Source organism: Ostrinia furnacalis, unplaced genomic scaffold (assembly GCF_004193835.3).
Source record: "Ostrinia furnacalis isolate ACB-3 unplaced genomic scaffold, ASM419383v2 OfSCF2680, whole genome shotgun sequence".
In the NCBI taxonomy this organism is placed as follows: Eukaryota; Metazoa; Arthropoda; class Insecta; order Lepidoptera; family Crambidae; genus Ostrinia; species Ostrinia furnacalis.
In genome coordinates, this window is record NW_021132919.1 from 150792 (window position 1) to 176210 (window position 25419).

Consider the following 25419-nt stretch of genomic DNA (forward strand, 5'->3'; position numbering starts at 1 on the left):
TCAAAGAGCAGCCTTCAAATACCTATCGTTGAACTTGTTTGTAACAAGAACCATCGAATGTAGCGGATGCTAACTCCTTGGATTTGAAAAAGATGTATTTTTGTAGCAAAATAAACAACCATAGGTAAACATCAATAACGTTCTTTGTTCTTTGACAAATCTTATGTTATGAAACTGTTTTATTCATTTATTTAAAGGAAATTATTATTAATATTGCAAAAATGATCGGAATGGAGTTCATTTGCGAATTTCTTCGCCTCGAAACTTGCTTCATTGGTGTCATATTCAAATGTGTGACCGAACTACAATGCATTCTAATGCATCGTCTGCTGGCTAACGAACACATTCAAGCTCACTGCTGAATTTTACACCGAAACTTAATATTTTTCGTGTGAAGCGAAACTAAATATTTAGAGTGAAAAAACTTGAGAATATCAAAAACGAAACGAGTACCTCACCTTGTTAACTGTAAATCATGTTCTTATCTTTTCGTACTTTTCGAACTTAGTACTGAAGACTCAAATGAAGCTATTCTGTATTGATAACTGCAAGCAAAGTTATTCGATAAAACCTCAATCCAATTCCTTGGATTGTCTGGTTTTTATTTTGAGTCAATATAGTCTGTAATAACATTAACATGAGATCCTCTGTAGTAATAAAAATAAAGTAATGAATTCCAAATGTCTGTCGTATTTTCACTACGATTGCTGGTAAGCACATTACATTAAATAAAGAAATCAAACCATAAAACAATACATATCTTTCAATTCAACGAAATAATACGCGTCCATTGGGGAGATTACTGATAGTACAAAATAATTTCCGGACGCTGAAAATGGCGTATTCCGAGTATTGTGTTGTGACGCAGCCGAGTCGAAACAGTTATTAACGAGCACGACGCAGCTCCGGCGCGGGAATGCGCCGAACTGATATTGTTAATTTAATAGCAATAGATTTTCACGGCTCTCTTTTGTGCGGGAGATAACTTATTTGGGTCGCGAGCACCCGTGACTGCTCAGTTGCCCGGATAAGTCCCTGAGCGAACTTGAGGCTTCAGAAGATTGCTAGTTCATCATGTTGGCTATGTACGTAGAGACATATTAAATGTCTAATATAAATATTGTAAAACATGATCTAAAGGAAATAAGTCAAATAAAAGAAAAGCTTTTTAAACGTAAATAACTGACTCTAAATATGAGTGACGTAATTAATCGCATAGTATTTCTTGAGAATATTATATTATGTTTAGGTGCAGTCGCGGAATGAAAAGGTTCGTCACCTTAGTGTCGGTTTTCGCTTGCACTAGGTACTGAGAGTCAAACCTGCCAACATAACAGTGCAAGAAACAGTGCTGCTAACATTTAAATAAATATGACGTTTGCTAACGAATAAGGTTTTGCTTGTTTATTTTTCTATCCCATCAGTGCAATGCAATGATGACATTGACCAATTGACAATAGTTTTTTTATTTAATAGGAATATTAATGGCGGGCTGAACCAACAAGAAGGNTAGTTAACAACGAGGAAAGTCTATGGCACGGTTTGATTTTAATCAAAAGAGTTTGTTTGACCAGGCGCACCAAAGACAATTTAAATGTTGCCAGCTACAAAAAACCAGTGTTGCCAGTTTTCCTACTGACAACGATCAGCCACCGAGTTCAAAATATCAATTCTGCTATTGAAAAAGCCTAATTGACGTCTGCTTTTAAAACAGACCAATTAAACGGCTTAAGGAATGTTATAAATTGTAAAATATAAGAGCGAGGCTGTATGCGACTGAGAGTAGGGTTATTGTATATAGATATACAGGGTGTTTCTTGTAAGGTGTCAAGCCGAAGGCAGGTGATAGGTGAGGACTAGACCTATCGATTTCACCCCCATGTATGTTATACGATTTTTCGTAGTTTAGAAGTTATCGTTAATTTTGTGATTTTTTCAAATTTCATGACCTAGTGGGTTAATTTTTTTTTAATCTTTTTTTTGGGTTGACTTTTCTCAGATTTCTTTTTTTTGACAGATTCCCTATTAGTTGCAGATATTTGAAAAAAATAATCACCTTCCTATCTTTGATGCAATATACAAAATTTTTGCTAGAAACATAAAAAATATGCTTTTAGCAGAACATTATAAAATTTTCAACTGAAATGTATGAGAAAAAAAAAGAATTTCCATAGGTCCAAAATAATTTTAAAAACTGCGCAGTTTTCTAAACTTTCATAATAACACAAAAAAACAGGTACTTAATAGGCCATTATTTTCTGTAATCGCTCCACTAAAGTGGTAAGTCGGAGATTCCGTTACATGTTTTTGACNGCCCGGCCTAACAGTTCGTTCGTTACAGCCGAAAGACATCCACTTCTGGACAAAGTCCTCCCCCAAGGATTTCCTTCCACATAGACCGGTTCTGCTCAAATCCAACTCGGCTGGGCAGCGTTCGGGAAGCTTCGCGATATTCTCACGTCCGAAACACCACAGTGTCTCAACACGACGGAATTTCACTCAAGACAAAAGTCTTTGACCAGTGTGTGTTGCCAGTGATGGAATATCTGAGACGTGGTCGCTTACTATGAGCCTTATAAGAAGGTCACCCAAAGGGCGATGGAGCGTGCTATGCTCGGAGTTTTCCTGCGTGATCGAATCAGAAAAGAAAATAAACGAATATAATGCTTACCTGTATCTACAGCAACGTGATAGACGTAGGCGCTCTCGGGCCGTACGCGCTCGAACCGGGCGCATACAGCGAGCGTGTTCGCGCGTACACAGCTCGCGTGGCGCAGGCGCCGCAGCCGCCGCCGCCCGCGCCGCGCCTGCTGGCTGACGTGCCGCATGCGGAGCGCGCCGCGCTGCTGGCGAGGCCGCCGCTGCCGGCCAGCGATAGGGACCTGGTAAGTTGCTCATTTAAGACCCAACCAACAAAGCGAATAAAGTTTCAGCGATCACGCGATCAGCCGGCGTGCAGCGATGGCGATCAATGCTTTTAGTCTGGTCCCCATCGTTGCACACCGGCTGATCGCGTTGGTTATGCTGAACCTTAAGTGAGGAGTTGTGTATTGAGCAACCAATCAGATTTCCGAACTGAGCAGAGAGATGTGGAAATAAAAGAATCTGATTGGTTATTCAAAACACATTCTCTCCTCTCAGCTGTGGTGGAAAGCGTGCTTAACGCAGTCATCCTTCACAAGCTAGGATTGTTATCAAGAACAAGACCATACCACATAATAAGTTAGTAAAAAAACCTAGACCAACAAATCACTTTAGGAATTTGAAGTTGGCTTACAGAATTTTGTTCTATTTGAGCTCAACATTACCTTCTCGCCGATTAGACACTCACAAGTTGCTTTGAATTTACTTTGGGGTCACAAATTATGTGTGTTTTAAACGCTTCATCTCAGAATTTAAACTATAGATGTGACGTTTCAGTGACGTCTAGGTTTTTGTACATATTTTCATTTTGCGTTTATAAAGAAGGAAAGGTTAGACATAGATATAGTAAAACCTCTAAATCAACTCAAATTCTCAAGCCTAAACCTTAAAAACCAGCTCCTGTATAACGCCTAAAAGGTCAATGAAATCATCGAATCAACCTCCCATTTACAGATAACGAATGCCGTCAAGAAAGCGGCGGCAGCCATCTCCGAGCTTCGTGTGGAACACCACGAGGACCTGGTGGTGCCCTTCCGGGTGCCATAGCAGCGGACCCCTTCGTCGTGCGAGGGCGACCGCCGAAGCTACTGACGGCACCCCACTGTCCCGTGGTAAGGCGATGACAATTCGATAGAGTGAATGGAACGAGTGAACCGCAATGTTTGCGTTCATTCATTCTGTATTTATGAAGTTTATCTGTTATCATTCGGTGTTAAATGAATGAATGAATGAATATCGACTCGTTCATTCATTTGATTTAAAGAAGTTTGAACTTTATCTGGTGTTGTTTGGTTACAAATTGTAAACATAAATTGGATTGAATTGAAAAAGTTAAATGTTTAGGAGCAGATATAATAGTGAATACCAAAAAAAAACAATATTTAAAAACCCACAAAATGATACATTTTGTTACCAAACGATCCATTAAATTACGGTTTGACATTTGACTTTCACCATGGAATCACTTTTCATTAACTTTCGTAGTGATGTGCCGAATTGACTACTGCAGACCAGTTTTGATCGATAAATAATTTTACTGTACATATGTTGAAAGACAGATTGATCGCCGAACAACCTGTAACTTAGCAATCGATCTCAAAACTGTAGTTTTTAATGCAAATCAGTCGTACATTATTGTAATTGAATTTGCAAACAGTAGATAAGTATTTATCAATAAACGTTATCAATGCAATTAAACATGTTTGGTTGGTTATCGTAATGACCACGTTGGATGTAGAGCAATGTTTTTGTGTTAATTTGGTTCAGATAAATTTTTGTTTTGACGAAGTTCTTTAACTTTTTTCATAAAAAAATTAAAACGTTCAGCACATCACTAATCGTGTAATAGTTACCGTCTCTTTCGAATCGTCGGTTTTAGAGATGGATAGAATATGTATTAGCTTTTTCACGTTACTAGTTGAATGTATGAATGAAACCATAAGACAGGAGGAAATTTAATTTTCCCTTTGAAAATAATGTGTCAGAACTTTCAGAGACATTTTACATTGTTGTGCAACATTTCTCTCCTACTTTAAAATCAAGGTCATTGGTTTGTTTTTAAATATTTTAACGTCTCGAAATCTTCATAACATCCTATAGTGCCATTTTCATTTCAATTTTCTCAATACATTTTATTTTAAAGATATAAAAAACACTATAAAAGTGGTATATGAAGTGCCAAGTTCAATCAAGCCAAAACTAAACAATCCTAATACCAGTTATTAAAAGCGTCATTCATTTAAAAATATCTTTAGGCTAATAGCCGATTTTTGACTGCCAAACAATTTAGTCATAAATTATCTTTGACAATTATGTCATTAATTTCATTTGAACAATGTCAAACTTACTCTATGGCTAAAATTGTAGATTGGCACTTGAATAGTCGACCTTGAGCTAGCGTGTACTGTGGGTCTAGACAAAGTGCAAATTATAATCGCAAACCAGTCGATAAGTGGTCGAAAAGCCCCTTTTTTGTATGGAGTTTTGACGGATTCGATTTTCGATTCGATCAAAAAGTGCGTTTTGTCTAGGGGGGCTGGTATAATATGTTTATTCTATTTATCCTTTATTAATCATCATTAATCATCCTGTATCATCGTGTGTGTAATAGTTTTAAGTTTTTAACCAGTATTTTCCTTAAAATACCTTTTATATCATCATTAGTTTTACTTCTTCCACTTAATATTTATTTATCACTGTCCAATTTGTAGACCATCTTGTATTAATTTAAAACAGCACAATAGCAAATAATTACTAACATTATCATTAGTTTATTTAAATATTTCCAGTCAGCTGTTCTCTCTTTCTTATTAATATCTTAGTGACTAAGGCCTGGGCCTTCATGTCAATGGAAAGGTACCATCGTTTGCATGAAGGCTGAAGAAATCATGGGTTTTGACTGAAGGAAATGAGTATATTTAAAGTAGTTAGAGAGAATATGAAATATTTGTACGTTTTTGAACAGTCAAGTTTGAGTTTATACAATAAACTATAATTTTTGACTCATGTTTGTTGGTAATTCGCAATAAGAACTCGGTGGCTATTGCTTATTAAATTATTAAGCTAACCTTTTAGCACTTTCGGTGCGTAAAACCTTAATAAATTAGTTAACAACGAGGAAAGTCTATGGCACGGTTTGATTTTAATCAAAAGAGTTTGTTTGACCAGGCGCACCAAAGACAATTTAAATGTTGCCAGCTACAAAAAACCAGGGATGCCAGTTTTCCTACTTACAACGATCAGCCATCGAGTTCAAAATATCAATTCTGCTATTGAAAAAGCCTAATTGACGTCTGCTTTTAAAACAGACCAAATAAACGGCTTAAGGAATGTTATAAATTGTAAAATATAAGAGCGAGGCTGTATGCGACTGAGAGTAGGGTTATTGTATATAGATATATAATTAATTGAGCGCAGAATATGTATAAATGTTTTATATTAAAAAGTGCTTTATGTACAGCATTGGCTAAGCAATTGGTTAAACTGTCACTTGTTTCTTTGATTGATTTAATTAGAGTACCTACCTATCACGAATTTTATATTTCACATTAAATTAGTTTATATTTTATGGCAAAATTACCGTTTAACGATATGTAAGTAAAACTGTAATTTATTTTTGTCAATCTATCATCTTTCGTTTTAACATTTTTTCGGCGTGAAAGTTAAAAATTTAAAACATTGTAAATAATTTCAAAGATTTATAAATTGCTATCGAGCTTATTGATTTCAATAACATTAGAGAGTATTGTCTTTTTTTTTTATCTGATTCAAGGCGTTTGTTGAATTAACAAACTTTTAAGTTGTCAATGCTTAAATTATTTCGACATTTCATTAAAATGTATAGACTAATATGAGTAGATAGTCAACAAATGTTTAGAATCTTTCAAAGTTTCAGTTATTTTATTTGCTACTATTTGTCTTGAATGTACAATCGACAGCACATGAGACTATACTTTTTGTTGCATAATAAATTCCGGTTGCCGAGCAGATGACCCCAAGCTTACCGATGGATAGCTTGGGGTCATTGGACGAAATTGTACGTGCTTGGCGACCGGACTTTAGCACCTATTACAGCTAAGATGCCACAGAGTTGAGCTTGATGTTCTGTCGTATGTGCATTGTACATCGATATTATATTTTTAAGCAGAGGCTGTGCCTTCTAAGTTTTTGTGTATAAATAAAGTTCTCGGGACAGAAAATGATTTTTATTCGAACAATATTATGTAAGATCATGAGAATTGTGCTTTTTTTCTAAAAAGTATGAAGCTATGTTATACAATCTCGTTTAATTTTGTCAATAAAACAGACTTTGAGTTATAAGTACGCCATGAAACTAATTAATTGCACAATTTAGTTTAAAAAAAGTTTCTCTTTTAACTTTTCTGTCCCGAATGTATTGCATAAGTTTCATCATCGGTAAATTGTTAATTATAATTTGTGTATTGTTATAAAGAAAGATATTTTGTTAGATGCACATAGTTAATGTAACGTCTATTTAAATAAAGTGAAACGATTTATATGGAACCTGTTTTTTTCTTGAGATATCTTAAGGTATTTAGCGTTTTGGGCGAGCGAAGGCATGCGTTTCATCACGCGACGTAAGACATGCAACGCAGTGTGACTTCGCTCACTGCACGGTCTGTCCCGGCCGCTGCTTTGGCGTCGGCCTTGAGAGAGAGCGCTGGTCGTGTAGATCCTCAAGGCAAGCCTGGCTGTTGTCCTTCTCGTGGTTGCCGCCTGTTCTTGGTCTGGTTCCTTAAGAAACAGACGTAACTAAAACAGTCAGACGTATCCCTTCTTCCTTAACACCCCTCCCATCCTTATCCCGATTTCCTGCCCCTCCCAGGCTACCACGAGCCTTGAGTTCTCAACCTCAGAAAGAGTGGCCATGGTCACCTTGGGAAAGTACCATGCGTAATCTCCCCCTAATTCAAGGTGTGATGCGAACCGTGCCGAGGAACGCGTGGCTGAGAGGGAGCTCAGTCTCTAACGGTGCCTGCCCGAGACCAGAGCGATTCGGTGCAGTATTTTAGCTCTTCCCTCGGCATGCGGGGCTCTGCCGAGGGTGACCGTTTACTTCCCTAGCTACTCGTGGGAACATCATGAATTCTGAATCCGATAACCAAAACATACCTCAATCTTCTTCGGGAGAAACGTCTGCTGTGACGTCGACCAGCACAAACAACACGACTCAACCTGCAGGAGGCCAAGCCGTTCGCAAGACCGAAAGGCTTAGTGGAGCAGCCAGAAAAAGGTTCAGGAGGCTTGCTGCGACAAACATGCCCAAGGAAGAGGCCCTAGCTCTTTGTAAAAAGCCCTGGAGCGAAATCCCGATTGAGAAACCGCCTCCAGATCCAAAGGCAAAAGCAAAAAAGCGCTCTCAATGGGAGGTTGAAGAATCTAAGAGAGTTGAACAGGAAAAGCCCAAGAAAATGACCAAGGTGGAACATACCGCACCACCACCCTCACCACCACCACCGTCATCATCACCTCCACCAACGAAACACCACCACCAAAACCTGCCCAAGCCGAAAAAAAATGCCGCAGCAGGTCCCTCTAGAGTAGGTATCCGCAACTCGATACCAATGAGTGAGGAGCAGATGCGGCTCGTTCACCAGGCTTTATTAATGTCTATCGAGAGAAATGGAGTGGGGCTCAAATTTGCTGGCTTCACTCACAAGGAAGGATGGATTGTGGTGACTTGTGTCAACCAGGATAGCCACGACTGGCTCGTAGAAGAAGTTGCTAACATAAAGCCGTGGCCTGAGGCGGAACTCTCTGCGATCTTGGAGAGAAACCTGCCGAAGCGCCATGTTGCGTACACCTACCTGCCCAACAGTGAAGCAGACACAGTCGAAAAAGCTTTGAAGTTGCTGCGGGTGCAAAATGAGGGCCTTAACACTGAGTTTTGGAGGATACTCCGCCAGAAGGCCGACGGGAGTGCGTTTCAAGTAGCCTTCTCACTAGACGACGCGTCGGTGGAGGCTCTCGAGGAGGCGGAAGGAAAGGCTGTCCTTGGATTTAAAGTCATAAATTTTAGTATTAACAAGGGCACGTCGGTATATGAAAAGCATCAGCACGACCACACATCAAAAGAATCAACACGACCATCGACTTCTTCGTACAAACAAAAAGTGGCCAGAAAACAAGATTCAAGGAGAATCACTCCAGACACGTCTCGTCAACGGCATCCACCAAGGTCAACACTGGGCAGGGGTGAGACTGCGAGAGATGGCAAAAACAGTAAAAGGTTCAGAAGCGATGAAGGAACTGAAGGACGACTTCGTGCTAGTCCTAGGGCGCCTCATACTCCTACATTACCAGATCAAGGATTATATAGCTGGCCAGGCTCCTCAATGTGGCCGGGCAGTCTTCCGTCTGGTGGAATGCTGCTTCAGCAAATGCAATTCAATCCTCAATTTGATACAATACCAGTCCAGATTCAGCCGCAACATCCTTTCTTTGGCAGCCACTGCAGTCAGCAAGATTATTATCAAAACTAGAAGCCATTTACCAAAGTATTGCACAGTTCATAATAAGAACAAAATTATCTGTTCTAGAATCCAGGAAATATTGAATAGGGCGTATACAAAGGAACCCCTATAATTTAGAAGTGCTCTCGAGTTTCTAGACTCCAAAGTACTCAGAGAAAAAAATACCTATTTATTTTATAGAGATCTACATACAAAAAGACAACGATAATTATTTTTTATGCCAAAAATGACAATGACTGCATTTGCTGTGTTGTGACTTGTGACAGTTAACTTTATGTGAGAAATAGTGTTGAGAATTTTTGTACCTGATTTTGTTCTATTTTCTTTTAAAATGTCTGTATTCGATGGAGAGATCGAATTCCAGTCGGTCTATATGGTCGACTTTGCCAAGAAAAATAAACCGTAAGTAATATTTTGTATCATTATTTTTAAAGTTCTAAAGTATGTGCTAAAGTTTCTAATCATAGTAAAATTTCCTAGTTTAATTAGTATTATTTAATGATTTGATTAATGAGTGGGTGGTGACAAATTCTCGACGATAACGACCTCATAAAGGTAGCAGGAAGGCGCTGGATACAGGCCGTTATACCAACCGGTCCATAGGGAAATCATTGGGGGAGACCTATGTTCAGCAGTGAACGTGGCTGAAATGATAATGATGGTGTAACAAATTTTGAGTTTACAAATAAGTTTTGTTTCGTTTTTTTGGTTTACATGTTAATTATCTATCTCCAGTAAAAGTCCGCGTCGCAAAGCGATCGACGACAACTGCCTGATCGTCGGCCTGAGCCGCGACGCGCTCAAAGCTAAGGACGCGCCGCGGCGCTGTCCGGACGTGCTTTGCCCTATCGACCATGAGTTCTACAAGAAGGCTGTGGACAGGGTAAGGTATTACTTTACTTAAGATGACGTTTCACTGTTGAATATGGGGATAACCCACAGGAATATTAGAAACATTGCCTGTACCCATGCAAATGATTTGCAGGTCGTCTTTATTCGTAAAATACCAAATAAATATTTTTTCTTTCTTTATTGTAGCATTGGGAGTAACTAGGATTTGCACAGCTTAGTTTCTCTTAATTTTTTCCCTTTGGTTCTACTTCATTAGCTATATTTTCGCTTAAACTGAAGTTATAGGAAATAACTGAAATGTTTTAAGTCGTTCAATTAAAATCAGTTTGTAGTTTGCAGAAGACCACCCAAAGCTGACTAAAATGTACATGTCGGAAGACATCGATCCAACTCCAATTGAGCATGAAATTCAAGATCTAAAACGGACTGAGTACCTCACGAAGTATTGCTCGCGAGGTTCGTACATTTTAGACTACTTACCCAATGATTGGAAATCCTTGGGGAGGCCTTTGTCCAGCAGTGGACGTCTTTCGTTCGGCTGAAACGAACGAACGAACATAAAGAGGCCTATGATTAGCAGAGCCCTCGGCGCTCACCTTTATTCCATGAAGTTGAGGAATGATTTACCATTTAGTTTATCTACTAACAATTTTGGCGCTCTCTGCGCTTACCTTATATTCTATGGAGTCAGGAAGCTACGAATCTATCAAAATACCTATACCTACTACTATTATACGGTTTAAATAAATAGTTAAACCTATCAGGAAGTCCAAAAAATCGAAAGAACTGCTACTGCGTTCTTCTTTTCTTTGACAGAGTAACTCGAAAACAGCAAAGCTTGGAAAATCTACTCAACATTAAAATGGTTACTTCCAGAGCTACCCTTCATGTCAGTGAATCTCGCGCGGCGTGCGCGTGCGCTACAAACGTTACGACTACCCGACGACATAGACATCCCGGACACGAGCCAGCGAGGCTCGTACCGCCCGCCCAAGCCGGAGAAGTACGCGGACCCGCCCAAGTCCATGTCGATGCGGCCGAAGTATGACGACTCTTTGCAAAGTAAGTGAGGGTATCTTGTTACCAATTAACAGTCAGCATCAAATAGTTCGTGACACCCAAGTGGCAACACAACCTTATTTCAATGAGGGCTATCGTTATTATACTTAACAGTTGGCACCCCTGGCGATTGACAGGACCTTACTCTACAGTGGCGCCATCTTGATGAGTGCAAATGCGATAGTCCTCCTACCACTTTAGCGCTCACCAGTTGGTGCCACTGTCTTCGCTACTAGCAAGTGACGGGACCTTACTCTACAGTGGCGCTAACTGGTGAGCGCTAAAACGATAGCCCTCATTGTAACAAAGACGTGTTGCGAACTTTTTGGCTACCTTGGGTGTCACCCACATCACAACACACATCACTATTTGACGCTGATTGTTCTAGTTTATCGACTACCTATAACTTTGGTTGGACTCGCTCCTTTCTCGCTCACAAATACTTGCAATAGATTGAGGTCTGATAGAGCCTGTCCTGTCTTAAGTAAAAGTTTCGCTCAATAGAACGCGTACCTAGCGCCCGCTAGAATGTTAGCCAGTTTATCACCATCGCGTACGCAAGCTGCACACGTTGGTTTGGCCGAACCTTAACTTCGTGCTATACATATAGCCTAATGGCGTAGGTAGAATGTGGATAGTTTCATGTCCCAACACAGAGTCGGCGCTAGCAGTACGCAACGCTCTGTCGCGGCGCGTAAGAACGTTTTGACGCCGGTTTCTACATTCTACCAATACAATGGACAACGGGTTGTTTTTATACGACCTAAAATGTGTATAGCCTGTCGTGCTGTCGACTCTCAAAATGTCATAAAAGTCAACTCAATGATTTTTCTTCCAGAGGAGCTTCGTCGCATCCTGCGCGTGCGCACGGGCGACACGTCATACGGCGCCAGCCACGGGCTGCTTGCCACGGTGGTGCTAGAGCGCCGCCCCTTCGGGTCCCCGCGTGAGGAGCCCAAGTATGGACGCTGGAAGAACCCCTACATGTACACTTATAGGATCTGACTGTTCTGACTGTTGTGACTGAATAAATATGTTCTTGCTAAAGACTGATTTTTATTTGAAATCAAAAGTATTTGAAACTACCTAGACCCTTTCAGTGCGCTTAAACTTCCCAAATATAAGACACCTTGCAGACGTAAATAGTTTGGTCAGGCTGTTAGTGTTATTAAACGTGCGCACTTCGCACATTACACCGATTTGGTATCGGTCGATTTGGAAGCCGACTAAAAATATTGTTGCGGGGTGAGCGCCACTTCGGGACAAGAGATCAAGTACCTAGGTGGTTAGCGCCGCGACTCCTGAGACCGATTACTAGACGGTGTTCAGTACATTTATCACGTACGCTTTGTAACGCAGCGGTTAGCCTAATCCTAGACCTAGGCTAGAAGCATAAACACATATAAAACCTTATCACATAAATCCAATAGTTTTTAACCAAACCATCGACAAAAATCTACACAACGGCCGTCAAAATTTGAAATCTGCCAAAACTGTTTACTCCATGAATCAAATCAGCAGAGTTACTAATTATGCCCAAAATTAGGCCGCACAATCCCAAAATTAGCAGTAGTAATGTTGAATTTGAAACATAAAGAAGAAAACAAGTAAAAAAAACAATGGATCATTACCTGACAACTTACAGGAAGGACTACTTGTGGCCCAACTTGCCGGGGGCAGGGGGCGGCGGCGGAGGCCTGGCTGAGTATGTGATTCACTTCCAATTCTTGTTAACATTGCTACAATCAATTTAATAACCACGTATCACATTTTCAGTAACTACATTAATAACTTGGTCACACAAAGTCAGAGACACAATTTTGTTTGTAACTGCTACACATTTAAACAACACGGATGCCTCGTCAAAATTCAATCTAACACTTTTATACACTGCAAATAACTTTTTATAACTTAGAATTTAATAGTGCAATCTACCCGCTCAGAACTTTTTAATACTTTTTTTTTTCAACTAGCTGAAGTTGGCGAAGTTGACATTCAGAAAAAAAAAGTTTCTGGCTCTGGGTTTCGTAATTTGGCACAATTTGTAAATCTTGAAAATTTTTTATTTTATTTTGCGTTGTAGCTTTTGCTATTTAAAATCTTTATCCAAATTTTCTATAATTTAACTTTCGTCCGTTAAAAGTCTTAGGCACAGTCTTTACTTCGACAACGAAATACTAATCTCATTTCTTTTCCACCAAGAGTCCCAAAGCTCTCAGGGCAGGAGCTCGCCTTCTACCAGGCATGCATGCATCACACCAGGCCCCCGGATTGCCGGTGCCCCCAGTATTCTGGGGGGGAGATGCCGCAGCTTCCCCCGGGAAAAGACGGAGGATGGAGCCGGAATGAGGTACATTTAATAAAGCTCCTTTATGTTTTTGTTATTTGAATTGATTTTTATTATTAATATCGTCTTTATTTCAGATTATGGGCCCTCTACTGGACCCTAAATTGTACCCTGTAAGAGTGGCAGCCAGTCCTGAAACACCCACATCCCGATATGACCAACCCAATGCATTCTTGGATAAGGTTTGTAAATAAATGTTGATTGATTCATAGCATACTGTCTTTGCTAAATCTGCGGTTATTTTTTTTTTTCGATCTTTTGCTTAGGTATTTATGAATTTACCAATGGTATACCAGGCTGAATCTAATTTTGGAAATAATTTTACAGCTTCAATCAAAATACCCGATGCTGTACAGCATCCTACAAAACGAGGCCTCTCCAGAACTCAAGCAGCGCATTGATAGAGACCGCAACAAGACTACTTACCAAGTGGACTACTGCGAAAGTGGCAAGTTTTTGTTTACTTTTTACTACATTGGAGAACTGTTTGTGTATATTTGTTTTAGTTAGACTGACTTAGTTAAACACTAGAGTCCTATGAAATGTAAGTCATCTTCGAGAATGAACTTTATCATAGCCTCTATATCAGTTCAGGACATTAGGTCGATTACTTAGCTAAGATTCAGCCTAAGTTTATGGTTACATAAATTACAGCGGTTTATGAATCAGTCTTTCGGCCATGTCATACCAATTCAGTCTGTCGTTGGGCCGCACGCAGGATACACGCAATAGTCTGTTTAAAAATACCAGTGCTTCTCAAACTTCTGCAAAATGCCCAAATGTGCGGGCTGCAGATTCGCGTCGAGTGACGGTGACATTTGCAATTATTGTCGGCGTTTTCTTGACATTCCTGACACCCAACGCAAATCCAACGAGGCGAAAGAGGAGAGCAGAACCCTTGGGGAGGAGCTTGCTCATTTGAGTTCTTCTACTGAAATACTTCATTCCACGGCTGATGCCATGCAAGAACGTATCACCAACTTGGAGCATAGGGTGCAGTCTCTTGAAAGGGGAAGGTGTGACCTAGAGTGGCTTCAGCATCTGATCTCAGGCATAGAAAGCACGATTGGTGAGGCCGAGCAGTGAGGTCACTTTTAATAACTTCAATTATCTCTTTACTAAAATATTAATTTTTGTTGCTTGTAATATTTACTTAAAAGGATACATTTTATTTGCACGTCTAGGTACAGATTTTGGGAAACATAGGTTTGCGCACGCAGACGCTTCTTCGGTTAGCTTGAAGCCTTGAAGGTCGGGCTTGCGACGCCGGATCGGCGAAGAAAATACTATTATGCTCACGTAGTTCTATCTGAAAAAATACAATGCATGTTTTAAGAACAATGACCTTTCCTCCTCTTCATAGAGAGAGGATAATGTCTAGCTAAGGTATCACAGAAATACATAACTTTCAAGAGATATTGAAAGTTATCGGCCTGTATCCGTCTGTGCTTTACAAACACAGTTACTGATGTTTACATTTTTATTAAGCTATCAGCTGGTCGATTGTGTATTGCGTGTTTTCATACTTGATGCTGAACGTTGTCGTTTTTTATGTAAATGTACCGTGCCGTGAGCACGAATGACTCTTGTCTAGTAATCGTATTTATTCCTGATACAACCGGCGCTGTTTGGTTTTTTGTACAAAAATACGATAACCATACCCTAACGGGAACGATATTTATTCGTGCTCCGGATACTGCTCAGATTCGTACTTTTCAGGGCACTTACCCGTACCAAATATTATAGCTTGATCTTGGCCTATTTACCTTGACATTTGAACTTCGGGACAACATATCGGCTGGTGCTGAGAAGAAGAAACTTATGCCTGTTTTCACCATCAATCCCTAATTTTAAGTTACTCCTATGAAAACAAAATTCCTATTATGTGTTCTCTTCTTCCTCGGTCCCTTACTGATGAGGATCGCGACCACATAATTAGGTAGTGTTCCTCCACAGACTGCGGTCATAAGCTGTGTGGACCGTACGATGCAAGCTTCCGCCCACCGTCTTCCTCACCGCGTCTGACCATCTTCCATTTGTTATGTGATACCAAAGTGAAATACCATGTAAATACTACAACGAGTTATAGCCAAATTATCGTAATGTTTGTATATCAGGTCCCGGAGCTAAGTTCGAGGGTCTCCAAAGGGCCGCGGATGAGAGTGGGACGGGCCCGTGCGCGCAGCCGATGCGTCTGCCTGGAGACCCGTGCCGCGTGGGGCCGAAGCCCCGCAAGTCTGCTCCGAGGACCATGTCCAAGCAAGCCGGCGGCGGCGGCGCCAGCGACCCGAGGGCCAAATGCGGTGAGTTGGTTTTGACAAAGGTTACTTAATTACGTTGTAAATATGTAGAGTCAAATTATTTGTATAGTCTTACCATATTTGAGTCTTCACTTACAAATTTTAGGATTCATTGCTTCTAGAGATTAGAAAGTGGTGATGGTGGAGTGGTGTAAGCAAGCTTTATGCAGGTTGTAGACTAAGAGCTAAGCTAAATTAGTTTAGCATAGCTCGCTTCTAGCTACCTACTATGAAAAACTGCATGCAACTGTGAAAAACTGCGTCAGTTATGCGAGCTATGGCGGAGCTATGGTCTGCAACCGGCATTTACTCCATTGTCGATGTACTGTAAAATCAATTGATAAAAAAACTAAGGGGAGGAGAATTCAGAGGGGTATTCTATAAAAAAATACTGAAACGTCAACGATAATGGCCGTCATCTTTAATTTCTCAGAAACAACGTCAGCAGTGCCGCCTCTCGGCAAGACGGAGTACCAGGACGGCGTGTCGAAACTCGGCGCCATCATCATGCGAGACAAGCTGCACAGGAAGTAGGAACCAAACTTGTGGACGATCATGGAGTAAAATTGTTATTATTACACTCGCCTTATTATTTGGACACACTTGGCCTTCACTGGTTGGCGGTCTAGCTGTAGATCCTGGCTTAAGAGGAGTTCCAGCTGTGGAAATGTGAGGTGGGAATAGTCCTGACTATCTTGACTATTTTGTCGTGCCTCCCTAGAAGAAGTTACATTTCGTGACAGTTTTAATTTCGAAATCGCTTTATCGAGGGAAGTAACTACAAACAAACAAAAAACGCCTGAGCGAAGCGATTTCCAAATTAAAACTACGTACCTTTATGTAACTTTGTCCAGGGTGGCTGGGAGGCACACAAAACCTTAAAAATTTGCAAAAAAAACATTAAAAAAGCATACCAAGCATTCGCATAAATTTTTCAGGGAGTTTGAAGGTAACTTTGCCCAGCCGAATTTTCTTAAAATTTTGTGATGGAACCCAAAATCTTCGCTGGAAAAAAACAACAAAATGATAAATAGACGTTTATGTATAAAAACACGTATATAATCTGTCATGTGGGCGGGGACTGAGCGCTCGAGATGAGCTCCCCCCGTTTGTATAGCGTGGTGCCTTCCTTCCTCTCGTCTCTCCTGGCGCTGTGCTCCTCTCTCCTAATACTTTGTTCGTCTCTCCTGACGGTTTGTTCGTCTCTCCTGACGGTCTCCTGGCGCGACGAGGCCCGCGTCCTGACGTGTGTAGTCTCGTCGTGTTGTCTGAGAACAACCGCTCGGGCGTCCGAGGTGTTGCGTTCTCTGAAAATGTATGTATAAAAATTATATTTGGTGGCATATGGCACATACAAAAATTACTACACTGTGTAATTTATAGGGAACATGATTTTAATATTTAGGGGACTAAAGGTGATGATGATATAATAAATTCGCGTGATAAGAATTATTATTTTTAGACATTATCTTTAAGGGAATGGGAATCCTGACTGACTGGGCCAGGTTTTCTGGCAACAGGATATGTCGGGAAATCGTGCGGAGAGCCGTTTCCGTCATGGACGTTCCACCGTTCCACCGTGGACACGGCTGCTCTTCCAAGAGCAGAACAATTGAGAAGAAAAAAAGACAATACTTGAATACTTGATTTGTCACTCGAAAATACAGGGTGTACAAGAATGGGTGAATCAAAATGGGTGGCGTCAACTCTGGATCTACCCCTAAAAATATGATACAAAAAAGTGTCACGGGTGGGTTCTGATCTGAACACATGATCTTGGGTCAATTGGGGAAATTGTAAACAGGGGTGCTTGTAAACAAAGCATAACCCTTCAAGCATGGAGTCGAAAGATAATAATTCAAGTATTGGGCTGCGTTTCCACCAGAGATGTGTGTAAAGAACCAATATTATCGGTTCATTCATCTCGCCTCAGTAAATGAAACGATTCTATTGGTTCATGAAACACATTCATTGCACATCCCTGCTGGAAACGCAGCCATGGGGTCATAGGCGACTGCTTAGATAGATGACACCGGTCGACAAAAAAAAATTTTTTTTTTGCGCATGGATTTTACTTATTATATTCTGATTATATAAGCAAATTTATATAAAAAAGTGCGATTACAAATCGAAAATATTTGCTTTTTAAAAAGTTATAGCGATTTGAATTTTCCATCTTCATAGTAGAATGTCTCTAAAGATGCACGCCACATTCTCATTGGGATATGTTTAAAGATAATTATGGGGGCTTATTCGCAAGAACAAGGGGCACGCTTTCATCAAAATATACTGGGATTTGAGAGATAACGTTACCAAGGTCAGTATACTGAAAGCATGATAGAGTTAGATTTTTATGAGAAAAATCTTCTATGGAACATGACAGGAAATTAGAACTTCTCATTTTTAATAAATATTTGGACTCTATTTTAAATTTTCTCTTGTGAGAATAAATCTTAAAAGGATGTTTGGTATGTTTTAATAATTAGAAAGAATGAAAGAAAGAAAGAAAAAAAATTATTTGGCAACAAATTAAATCATCTCTATGTTCATGTTTCATACATTCATTGATATGAATTTTTCTATTTTTTACACATAAAAGCAAATTCAGAACAATTTTTTGTTGTTATTCTTATTTCTAGGTATTAAAGCAATAAAAATAAGCTATGCATAACCCGTGCGCAAAAATGCTGTAGACAGTTGTGATCAATAGATGGGTAGTTCTTGTTTAAAGCCCGGTCTGTGAGCACGTAGAATTTTGTCCAATGACCCCAAGCTACCCATCCTTATCGCTCGCGCGTAATTATGTTGCTATCGCGCTCGCACACTCACCGTCCGTCGCATAGTCGCGACAGCAATATAATTACGGGCGAGCGATAAGGATGGGTAGCTTGGGGTCATTGGACAAAATTCTACGTGCCCGCAGACCAGACTATAAAAACGTCTCTTACCTTCCGAGTGAGATAAGCCTGTCAATATCAGGCGTGCGTCGTAACTCTCCCGTCGCTGTAAGCGTGACCCGCAGCGGCGCTTGATGCGCGGGCGGCGGCGACGCGGGCGGCGACGACGCGCCCGACGCCGACGCCGACGCGCCCGACGATCCCACACCCGACGATCCGACAGCCGACGCGCCCGACGAGCCGACAGCCGAGTCGCGTTTGGCCGACGACTCCGAGCCGGAGGTGGAGCGGCGGCGCGGGGGCGGGGCGGGACGCGCGCGGGACACCGACGCGGCGGGGATGTGGAGGGAGGCGGTTATCACGCAGCTGTCCTCGTCTGAGCCGCCGAGCGTCTGCAATCGTGGGATTATAAATAAAATCCTTGGACATTTTACACTGCGCTTCTAGTCCCAAACTAAGCAAAGCTTGTACTATGGGTACTAGACAACGGATATAAACATACTTAAGAGCGTTGTCACATTTTTCATGCAGAAATCGAGAATTTGGCAGATTTCGAAATGATTTTAGTCATATAATTTAGTGTTATAGCTTCTTTTGACTTATATCATCGTAATTATCATACGTTTTTACGGAATGTCTATTGACAAAATCTCGTTCAAATTGGATTTTTGCCTACGAAAACAGCGAATTTCGAAAGCCCGATTTTCAGGTAACTCGCGAAGGCACAACTTTGAACTAATATTACAACAAATTTATTTCTAAGTAAGAAGATACAAATAGTTTTATAAAACGTCAACTAAGTTGGTTAGGTATTTGTATTGTAGATACTTATACAAATGAACGTATAAAATGAGTTTATTTTTAAAAGTATAGGTACAGGGTGGAAACGATAAGTGATTTCACTTGATTTTTAATTATGCAAGATATCGAGAAACTGTTTACTGTTCCTGTAAGTGCTTCATAAGCTCTATAAAACAATAACAATAAATAGGTCAAAGAATAAACTGGATCTATGCGAAAATCTGGTGAAGGTCGCGGGAAGTACCTGGATGCAAGCGGCGCAGGACCGGTCTTTGTGGAAATCCTTGGGGGAGGCCTTTGTCCAGCAGTGGACGTCTTTCGGCTGAAACGACGACGACGCGAAAATTCAATGTTTCCGAATTTCCAGCAGTGGACGTCTTTCGGCTGAAACGACGACGACGCGAAAATTCAATGTTTCCGAATTTCATACTTAAATGTATGCCGCCAGCCATACCTACCATATTAGAAGTGTTAATTTTTTAAATTTAAATTTTTAATTGAGTAATATATAATAATCAAACAACAAACTCGTAAATTGCATTCTTTTTTAAATTATTTACGGAAAACATGATTTTAGGTTTAACTTGCTACAATATCATCAAGAGATACTAATATAATGAAAAGTTACTTGTTGATCAATTACTTATTTATTCAAGATACTAATTTATACATTTCCAACATTATAACACCTTAAAGTTAGTACTTCTTGCTTTGAATGCTCCAATCGAACTGCCTGTCCGGCGGCATGCCCGCGATAAGGCAACTTCCCCTTCCATTCGTCAAAGTCAACCGGCTCGAAACGACTTATCGACAGCATGCCCCGGAAGTAGTCAAAATCAATACTTAAATAACAATTTATATCTAAAATACTAAATTGTATACAATAAAAATTCTAAAATAATTACGTTAAATAATAAACATGAAATATGTAATTGAATATAATATAGAATAATTTCTAAAACCATTCTAATATCTGCAACAATGTCCAGGAAGTAATCAAGTAAAGTATTTAATTTTAATAATGGGTTTTTAAATTCTACCAAAATTATTACAATAACTATTTATAAGCAACTAATAATCGTATAAAATACAATATTAATTCTAAAATCATTACACTAATTAATAAAATACTAAATAAACAGATAAAGGGGACGGCATTAAGGCACTCAGAATTCTCAGAAACCATTGATTTCGTATTTGTTTGTAACTGTATTAAATGTATGAAAGCTGGAAATATAGGTTTTTTGAATAGATTCAGTTCGTTCTTAAACATTTATTGATGCCGTTTGCTAGGTCTCATGAAGCACTTTTTCAGTAAGTAACCATTTGTTCGACATCTTGTATACCTACTATAAGAAATATTCGAGTGAGATCACTTATCGATTATTTTCGTCATCCTTATTTGTATTAAATTTAATTAAAATACACTAAGGCTGAGATGCACCACCTAACTTTGACCCTAACTGACAATAACCGGTGTTTTATGTTAGACAGATTTTTGACATCCAAAATTTTGATGTCAATGTTAAAGTAAGACGGTGCAACACGGCCTAACAAATGTATCGTAGACAGTACTTTTTATTTTCTTCATAAATCTTTCTTTTCTTTGTAAAGCTATCTACAAGCTTTTATTTTCTTTGACATCTGGAGTTGTAAAATCTTGCAACTTAAAATTTACTTACTTCCCGTTTTCCCATTGAGCTGAAATTTTGCATGTCTACACAGGCATGCAAAATTTCGTTTCATTTCGCACTAAATAATTTAATTTACACGTGTTTTCATGCGATGGCCAAGTCAATATATTTATGTAAAACGTTAATGATTTCCTGGACTGGACTTGGTATTACATGGATCTCACAACTTTTTACCGTAGAACAACTGAGTAGTGAGACTTGGTTTTTTGACAAGTATTGTTTTTGATGGGTTTGTATTACAGAACGCATGTGTACCTAATGGGATAACTGTTTAAAAACACGATTAGATAAATTTTGCTCTATGGATAAAAATCTTAAAGTTACCTCTGATTTTTTAGCATTATACGACCGTGGTTTATAATAATAAATTCTATAAAATCACAATGATATCAGTATTTACCTCTTTGATTTCCTGACTTGTTTAGATTTACAAAAACTAAATATTTATTATTAACTTTTAGATAATAATTTGAATGGCGCTTACGATGTTTAGTTACGAGCTCTTTGATGGACACAGATATTATAGTTAACGTTTAAAAAATGGCACGCTTGTTTTCATACATTTCATTCTATTTATTTAACCTATCCATATTTATGTGCGGAAACGTCACAAAATCAGAATAAATTTTAATTTTTCCATCCCGCATCATAAAAACTAAAAAGTCAAAAGTAAAATTTAAATAGTAAATATTTTTCATAAACAAGCTTTTGATGCTGTAAAAAGAATAAAACAAAACATAAATAAATTCTTTCAAACCCATCAACTTATTACTTTACTCAATTTAAAGATTAAAAACTTGTCGCGGGATTTACTAGTGTAAAAAATACATTAATTACGTAACTTGATTTTGCTAAAAGTCTAATCTGAGAAAAATCAAATAGTTAAATTATATATTATTTCTTTATTATTATGTATGAGTACTGTCTTAGGTACGATACAACTACGGATTAAGATCGTTTAGTCGACGCAGCGTTGAAATTGTACAGATAAATGCAGTTTGAGCACTCACTACGCGACGTCAAGCAATAAAAACCTAAAATTCGAACGCCAACTTTTTGCTACAACGCTCTTAAATACTTTTTTTTTGAAAATACATACTTATTATACATAGAAAACACCCAGTCCAATACAAACAAATATGTTCATGCACAAATGTTTGTACTGTGCGGGAATCGAACCCGCTACCTCCGGAATAGTTGTCCGTTTCGAACCACTACTACGTAGTACTTATTATTATTCTGTGCCACTACACCAAACGGCCGACAGATTGGTTTATGAGTTCATTTTAAGACCACTCAGGTCTAGCAAGAGAAAGCTTCAGCCAGTGCTTTCACCGGCAGCAATTTAAAATTTTATTTTTATTTTATTTATTTTATTTATTTGGAAAACAAAACAGATTACATTCTTTACATGGTTTAAACAATACTTAAATGTAGATATAGACTAAAATGTAACCCTAAATATGTTTTCACAGATTCGTTATACCTACATGCATTAGGTACAAAAAAATATAACTCGTAGGTAAATAAATCGGAAAGTGTTAATAAACTGCAGAGTAAACAAAACAAAGAGTTCCTCAACATTATTTATGACGAGTCATGGGTAGCTTGACTGAGGGCATCTTTGACATGTTTCATTTATTTATTTATTTAATAACAATCTTAGCTCTAACATTACAGGTTACCCCAATGCGATAGAGTAGATTAATTAGTACATTTAACAATTAAGATTGCCGCTATGGCTATAACATAAAATAAATAATGTAACCTTTGTGAATTCAGTCAAAGAACAGCTGAATATGTCAACGGTTCTAGCTACTACATTAAGTGTACGCAACGTTCTGGTAATTGGCGCCTCTTTTAGCATATTGGTTCTTGCATTCGGAAGGTCATGTTTCCTTTGGTCGAAGATATCCAGGTGACTATCATCCAAGAATGCAAGTTCATTGTACAATCGGCACATTCTAAGAAGAGGCTGGTAGTATGAGACGTTTTTCTATTCTATGACTGAACGCGTACTATTTAGCTAAAGATAAATGTATTTTTTTTATCCACAACGAGGAAGCTCGTGGCCTGTATCTCACCTGATGGTAAGTGATGATCAGGCCGAAGGTGGAAGCGAGCTTCACCCGGAATCCTCAACCACGGAGGATTATAGTTTTTGTACCCGCATGGCCCCATACATACATAGAATGGTTTCCCCATACAAACTTCCATCACCTTTTTCACCGTATTCAAATTTTATTTTACCTTTTGTACCAATGCAAAGTCACCCAAAGGGCGATGGAGCGTGCTACGCTCGGAGTTTCCCTGCGTGATCGAATCAGAAATGAGGAGATTCGTAGGAGAACCAGAGTGACTGACATAGCCCGAAGAAGCTCTAAATCAAGTGGCAGTGGGCGGGACACATAACTCGTAGAGATGATGGCCGTTGGGGCAGAAAAGTTTTCGAGTGGCGACCACAGGTCAGACAGAAGACTTAGCGTGGGCAATCCTCCTACAAGGTGAACCGACTATCTGGTGAAGGTCGCGGGAAGAACCTGGATGCGGGCAGCGCAGGAAAGGTAGTTATGGAAATCCTTGGGCGAGGTCTTTGTCCAGCAGTGAACGTCATTTTCCTGAAACGAACGAGCGAACGAATACTATGGGACTGGTCAGCTGCGACTTTCAATCTTTTTGCATACCAGCAGAAGAGCCAGAAGATAATAATTTTTATTTGACTATTGTGTGTACTGGTGGACCTGCGAATACATTTTTGGAAAATCGTGACGGTCAACTTCCAACCGAAATGCTAACTCTATTGAATCTCCGCAGTTACTTTATTTTATAACAGTATATGAAACAGGTCTCCCCAACCCGTCTGGCTAAGTCCTCCCTTTTTTTCTTCTGGTCAATAAGAGAGCCTAGGGCCGTGCTCCTACAGTGAAAACCAAATTATTTAAAGCACAAGTAGAGAATGATGATAATATCTTTGGCATTTGGCAGTCCCTTGGAAGACTCCAATCGATGTGCGAGAATCCGCAGTATTTATCACTAAAGTCTGGTCGCGGAGCACGTAGAATTTTGTCCAAGGACCTAAAAATGATGTAATTATATTGCTGTCGCGACTGTGCTCCGGGCGGAAGCAGTAAGTGTGCGAGCGCAACAGCAATATAATTACGCGCGAGCGATAAGGATGGGAGCTTGGGGTCATTGGACAAAATTCTACGTGCTCAGGGACCGGACTATAGGCTAGGCTCTAGCTCACCTCGTTGTAGTCACTGGCGGAGTCGTTGGAGTCGGGCGCGGAGTCGCGCGCGTGCGGCGTGCAGCCGATGCCGCTGCTGCCGCCCTCCGACACAACCACCGCCTTGCTGCAAGTACAAACAAGGTATTTTAATAAGGCTAATAATATTCCTTGTTCACAGCCAGTGTTGGAAGAAACAGCACTATACAGGGTGTGGTTTTGTAAAACAACACCCATCTTGGTAGTATATTAGGTACTCAACACTGATGCCAATAAAAAATATAAAAAAAATCATGGAAAAATCCATGAAATCAGGAAAATGGTATTATTTTTTATGATCCGCTGTAGATATTTCGCTCTTGAATGGTTTTGAACTCCATTGACGCTCCACTATTGTGGTGAGTCCACTCGTGACACAAGCATATTATTATCTAGTACGAGGGGCTAACGGGATTATAATAATAGAATATGCAAAAACAAATTACTAAATCACTTCGAAGGAATGCTAGATGCTTCCAAAACGAAAGAATTCAGGCTCCACACGTGCTTGTAAAAACCAGGGCTTCGAGCATTTGGTCTGACTACTAATACGCAGAAAGCATTACCAACACCTAGATTGACTAAAGACAACAATCATGCACACAATAATACCAAAGGATATAAAAACAAAAACATGCTAAGGAAAACAACACTCCACGAGTGTCAAAAAGGCTGAATGCCCCATTTAAGCAGAAGAAGATGCAACTGAAAAAATTGTGTGTGAAAAATCTGATCAGGCTCCACACGTGCTTGCAAATTATGGGGAATCAGGATTACCTGGTCAGCACGGTGGTGATGGTGGAAGACATTGATCCTGACGAGGTGTCGGACGCCGTCTCCCGCGTCNCTATTTTTAATATAATTAGGCCCATTTCAGACGGCTGCATCTTAAATTTATGACAACTCGCAGGCGTAAAGACTTAGTCGACTGATAGTTTAGGCTCTTAATCAGTATTATACATATTGTAGGCAAGTGCCGCAGCAAGTGCGCACATTACTTACATCGATTTGGTGTCGGTGGGCCGACTCCTCATACGCGAACAAATTGGAAGCCCGACTAAACTATC

At 39.7% G+C, this 25419-nt stretch overlaps 4 protein-coding genes across 5 annotated transcripts; 3 read left to right on the plus strand and 1 right to left on the minus strand.

Moving 5' to 3' along the window:
• The first annotated feature begins 2660 nt into the window (after window positions 1–2660).
• Window positions 2661–7137, plus strand: LOC114356148 (ragulator complex protein LAMTOR1-like). The gene is made up of 3 exons (XM_028309260.1): window positions 2661–2885; window positions 3598–5047; window positions 5180–7137. Exons 1-2 carry the CDS (start codon window positions 2664–2666, stop codon window positions 3688–3690), a joined length of 315 nt encoding a protein of 104 aa, XP_028165061.1. The 5' UTR covers window positions 2661–2663; the 3' UTR covers window positions 3691–5047; window positions 5180–7137.
• Window positions 7138–7194: 57 nt separating this feature from the next.
• LOC114356146 (uncharacterized) lies at window positions 7195–12092 on the plus strand. Of its 2 annotated transcripts, XM_028309258.1 has the most exons (5): window positions 7927–9539; window positions 9873–10020; window positions 10322–10445; window positions 10866–11051; window positions 11887–12092. In XM_028309258.1, the coding sequence occupies exons 1-5, from the start codon at window positions 9469–9471 to the stop codon at window positions 12051–12053; spliced, it is 696 nt and encodes a 231-aa protein (XP_028165059.1). In that variant the 5' UTR covers window positions 7927–9468; the 3' UTR covers window positions 12054–12092. The 2 variants fall into 2 exon arrangements, 1 of the variants encoding a protein (XP_028165059.1); XR_003656170.1 differs by lacking the exons at window positions 10866–11051; window positions 11887–12092 and having other exon boundaries at window positions 7195–9539; window positions 10322–10386.
• Window positions 12093–12516: 424 nt separating this feature from the next.
• Window positions 12517–16250, plus strand: LOC114356147 (uncharacterized). Its single transcript, XM_028309259.1, has 6 exons — window positions 12517–12753; window positions 13251–13398; window positions 13473–13577; window positions 13723–13843; window positions 15513–15698; window positions 16129–16250. Exons 1-6 carry the CDS (start codon window positions 12668–12670, stop codon window positions 16227–16229), a joined length of 747 nt encoding a protein of 248 aa, XP_028165060.1. The 5' UTR covers window positions 12517–12667; the 3' UTR covers window positions 16230–16250.
• Window positions 16251–16732: 482 nt separating this feature from the next.
• LOC114356150 (leucine zipper putative tumor suppressor 2-like) lies at window positions 16733–25192 on the minus strand. The gene is made up of 4 exons (XM_028309263.1): window positions 25130–25192; window positions 24335–24440; window positions 18644–18984; window positions 16733–17002 (listed from the first exon to the last, which is right to left on the minus strand). The coding sequence occupies exons 1-4, from the start codon at window positions 25159–25161 to the stop codon at window positions 16762–16764; spliced, it is 720 nt and encodes a 239-aa protein (XP_028165064.1). The 5' UTR covers window positions 25162–25192; the 3' UTR covers window positions 16733–16761.
• Between the last annotated feature and the right edge of the window lie 227 nt (window positions 25193–25419).